The sequence below is a fragment of the Setaria italica genome, chromosome VII (genome assembly GCF_000263155.2).
Source record: "Setaria italica strain Yugu1 chromosome VII, Setaria_italica_v2.0, whole genome shotgun sequence".
NCBI classification, from domain to species: domain Eukaryota; kingdom Viridiplantae; phylum Streptophyta; class Magnoliopsida; order Poales; family Poaceae; genus Setaria; species Setaria italica.
In genome coordinates this window covers 22,397,244-22,401,877 of record NC_028456.1, presented here as the reverse complement: position 1 = coordinate 22,401,877, position 4,634 = coordinate 22,397,244, and the positions used below count along the sequence as shown (strand labels likewise).

General features: G+C 43.1%; 1 protein-coding gene across 1 annotated transcript; it reads left to right on the top strand.

Annotated features, from left to right (window-relative positions):
- The first annotated feature begins 2,762 nt into the window (after nt 1-2,762).
- On the top strand, nt 2,763-3,658 carry LOC101770792 (heavy metal-associated isoprenylated plant protein 16). The gene is made up of 3 exons (XM_004978008.2): nt 2,763-2,924; nt 3,026-3,104; nt 3,220-3,658. Exons 1-3 carry the CDS (start codon nt 2,919-2,921, stop codon nt 3,465-3,467), a joined length of 333 nt encoding a protein of 110 aa, XP_004978065.1. The 5' UTR covers nt 2,763-2,918; the 3' UTR covers nt 3,468-3,658.
- The last annotated feature ends 976 nt before the right edge of the window (nt 3,659-4,634 follow it).

Sequence of the window (4,634 nt, the reverse complement as noted above, 5' to 3'; positions counted from 1 at the left end):
TTTATATTATTTTAATATGTGGGTAACTTAGCTACAAATTGAGAATGATATTTTAAATTATTCTATATAATGATATGTATGAGTGAATTGGATGAAGATTATGAGGTTACTTTAGATTATTTTTTATAATAGTCAACCTCAATAGTTTAGACATAAGTTCAGAGTTTATTTTTGAATATTTTCCTAATGTTAGTGGTGGGTAACTTTTTAATAAATATAGTAGATCAATGACTATGATTATTAGAGTTTACAGGATTAGTGTTTGATGTTTTTGATTTTTTTGAGAATTTCTAGGAATTATCTTTTTTTTCTAGCATGTCGGGTGGGAACTAATGTGTAGTCTCTAATGAAAAAAAATAAGATCACATTGCTACAAAACTATTACCATGAGCTACATCTCATTCGTTAAATATTCAAACACAATACTTATATAGATATATACTTATTATCTTCATCCGATTGTGATGTATTTTAGTTACTAATTACTTTATAATATTTTTGTCCACATTTATAATCTTTAACTTTTCACTTTGCATCGTAGGTATGCGCTTGAATTTATTTAATGGGCACTAAGTTTGCCCTATAATTTTAACGTAGAAACATATATTCCCATCACTTTGTCTATATCTTTATAAATGGTGACGCACATCATGCGTATATACCTTAATATTATATCATATACCAATAGTGTAAGAAATAGACGATTTAGACTCATATATTGCTGTATATTTTTAATTAAGATGATTAGATTCAAATGTAGGGTTACCTCACGTAATTTTTAATAATGACATATGTGGGTAATATAGATGCAAATTTAAGGGGTTACTTTAAGTTTTTTTAGTGTTAGTAGTGGAAAATTTATGCAAATTTTGGGGGTTATTTTAAATATTATTTATAATGGTATAAGTGGGTAATTTTGATGAAGATTAGGGGTTACTTTAGTTAATTTTATATAATGGCAGATGTGGGTAATTTAGATATCTTTAGGCTATCTTTATAATAGCATAGGTGGGTAATTTTTTAGAAAATATAATAGATCCAATGGTTATAATGATTTGAGTCTACTGATTGATAGCTAGATGTTTTATTTTTTTGAGAATTTCCAGAATTTCTCTATTTTTCTAAAGTGTCCACCTAGGAATCCTAGGTGACTTCACTTGCCTCCGATTAGCAATAGTAAGATTTGTCCGGCGAACTGATGATGGGCTGGGCTGGGCTCGTTGGTTGTTGCAGCAAAAAATTCTAGATCCAGGTGACCATGCCCAACCCCTGCAGCCGCTCCCGGGCCATGGAGGTTGCAGCCAAAGCAAACGGTATAGTACAATGCACCCCTCGTCATACGCAAAAGTACGCAGATTTATGCACGAATAAGTCAGACAAACAATATCTGTATGCGTCTACATATGCAGGGGTATGCTCAATAGGATTATAGGAATCACCGGCGACTTCAAGGACCGGCTGGTGGTGGTCGGAGAAGGCATCGATATCGCCTGCCTGGTGCAGTGCCTGCGCAAGAAGCTCTGCTGCCATGCCGTGACGATCCTGCTGGTGGAGGGAAGTGAAAGACAAGAAGCCCGAGGAGAAGAAGAAGGCGGAAGAGCTCAAGCTTTGCGCGTGCCCAGCGCTGTGTTGGCGCGCCGGTTACTACTGCCCCACGCCGCCGCCGCTGCCGCCGCCGCGTCGGATGTGTTCTGCTGCGAGGAGACGCCGGCAAACGATTGCCACATCATGTGAAGCTAGTAAGATGGGCTCTGTCGTGCATGCAGCTGTGTGATTTGGCGGGTTCTGACCTTATGCCACGCCTATCGGCTTCTTCGTCCGTGGAGTGTGGTGTGGGCATGTGCACAAACGGGGTTCTAGCTATACGGTTTGGTTCCTCTTCTGTCGTCAACCGTCGGAGGTGCTCGTATAAGATCATTACAAGCTATTATCATAAAATGTAACATGTATACGTACATTATACATGTGCAGTAATATGTTTATGTGTTATGTGTATGCGTCTATGAGTTGCATTGTCATTATGCATCCAGTTCGTGAACCTGATGCTGAGGTCGTATTTTCCCTGTTATCAAAGAAAAAAACATGCGTACTATTAGTGTCGTCTGTAAAAACGAATTAAAGTTATCCCAAAAAAAAGAGGAAACCAATAAAAGTCACCATCTCTAATAGACGAATTTTGGTCAGGCAATCGGGCCTTTCTCGAGCGCTCATCGTGCCACGTCGACTACTCATCCGCATCGTCGATTAACTATTTTTATTTAATCGCACGGTCAGAATAGGCCCCGTCAGTTAGCAATAGCATTGTCCAGAGCCTTCCTCAGAGTTCCCCATCCCTCTGGTCTAGAGCGGCGATGGCAAGCCGCGCTGACGCTTGTACATACACCAGACACCTACGGTTGTACATATACCAGACACCATTTATTTCAATCCAAACCAGCAGACCAAATCCCCATGACCCCATCCAAACCCCACAAGCTAGACACACAGTGGAACATCCAATTAACAGGAGCACGTCTACAACCGATCAAAAAGAAATAGACGCAAGCAAAGAGACACCGTCGCAAGCAAGTTTGGCAGGACCTTTGCTTTGTTACTAGAATTGCGGTCGATTTACCTTAATCTTTCTTTCCCTTTATCTATACTAAAATCGACTGGATCTCAAGTACGGGGCTGCCTGCTAATACATACTGAATTGCGGCCTGCTGGCTGTACGTCGCCGTCTATATATACCGTACGTGCACCTAGCGGAGGTAGCTCCGTCGCAAGGCAGCTGCCGATCGCACCTGCAGAGGAGCATCGACCGAGACCGGCGCAGAAATCGACACGTTCACCAGTCTCTACTGATCGCAGTTCTTCTTTCCCTCATCTCTTCTATCTCCTCGGCGGCGCGTAATTAAACCACCGCCACCAACAACGCCATGAAGGTAACTTTGCTTCTTCCTATTCCCTTCATCATATCTTTGCTGTGTCCCCCTAGCTCTTTTGCTCGCGCTCTGCTAAGCTAAAGGGACCCTGTTGAACGCAGCAAAAGATCGTGATCAAGCTGAGCGTGGCGAGCGACAAGAGCCGGTCCAAGGCCATGGTGCTGGCCGCCAAGGCAGACGGTACGCAACGCACGCGTTGTTCATGTTTGTTCTCTCTTCCCGTAGATTAGCCCTGGGCCATCCGGCCATGGCTGCCAGTGCTGACTGCGCCCGGTGTGTACGCGCGTGGTTGCAGGGGTGAGCAAGATGGGGATCACCGGCGACGGCAAGGACCGGCTGGAGGTGGAGGGCGACGGCGTCGACGCCGTCTGCCTGGTCGAGTGCCTGCGCAGGAAGGTCGGCCACGCCGAGATCCTGCAGGTGGAGGAGGTGAAGCCCGCCGAGAAGAAACCGGAGGAGAAGAAGCCGGATGAACCCAAGGTCGTGCCGCTGCCGTACTGGTGGTATCCCTACCACTACCACCACCCGCAGCCATGGTGTTGACTGTTGAGTGGTGCTTGCTGACCAGCCAGCCGATCATGGAACCGGCCGTTTTGATGGATGATTAATACTCCGTTTGAGACTCTTTGGTATTTGTATTCAGACTCTTTGGTATCGAATGAAAATATGAAAACCAAAAAGAATTAGCAATGGTGTTACCTGTCCATATATTTAATTTGATCGGTTAATTTTCACCCTTATGGTGGACGGCTATACTTTGGTGCTATGGTTTCTCTTTTTTTTTTTCCTCTCAAATTTTTCGGACCCTGAGATTCTGGCAGATTACCTAAAGAAAATTCTTACCTGTCCGTATTCTAGGTAAATATACTTAAATGTGAAAAACACACACATTTGGTGCCTGACTCCACTCACCAGATATTCAACCTTGGTAAATACATTTAACAAAATGGTAAAAATTTCTATGTTCATCCTTGGTTGATGCACAAGCCGAAGATTACCTCAATTACATAGTTAATAGAAATCAATTCAATTTTTTTACAGATATCTAAGTTTTTCCGCGTTCCGATATAATCCCAATGGGAATTAAGTCTTAAGCATTTGGATAAGAACAGTATGGTGGACCAAGGATGAATTTTCAGCGACGAAACGTTGAATAAAGAGCGAAATCCGAATATCTAATTGGCTGTCCTGTTACAGTCTGTGCGAAACAAGAATTGTCAAGTGGTCCCTTGATCACTATTGGTCTTTAGAACCAGTTAAGTATTCGTCAGTCGTCACCGAGTTTTTCTGACGTTCTGAGTCTGAAGCAAGTAAGGGTAGGTGACAGCAAGAAGACTCAGAGAGAGGTCCACGCTCCACAAATAAACTGGTGGCATTTCACCGTCACAGAAGAATGCAGTGCTCCATAAGCAAACGAAACAGGGTCGTAATAAACCATCGAAAACGCAACGCGTCTGCATCATCTTTCTGTATGTTTGTCATGTACCTGAGATATGATCAGGTAGGCCTTGATGATTACTACTTCTAAGCGGTCATTTTCAGAGTGAGACCGATCGTTGACTCGTGCGTTCACATCGATCCCAATTTTAAAACTGCGTCATTCGCATCTTCGGGGTCGGTATAACTCTGCGTATAGTAGATGCAGAACACCAGTACTGTTATCATCTTTTCCAGAAACCCGTTGGTACCGACAAAGGGAGGCACCTCATG

Coding starts and splice junctions, on each gene's coding strand:
- LOC101770792 (XM_004978008.2), top strand. Junction 3,105..3,219: donor GCTGGCCGCCAAGGCAGACG/GTACGCAACGCA, acceptor GCGTGGTTGCAG/GGGTGAGCAAGATGGGGATC.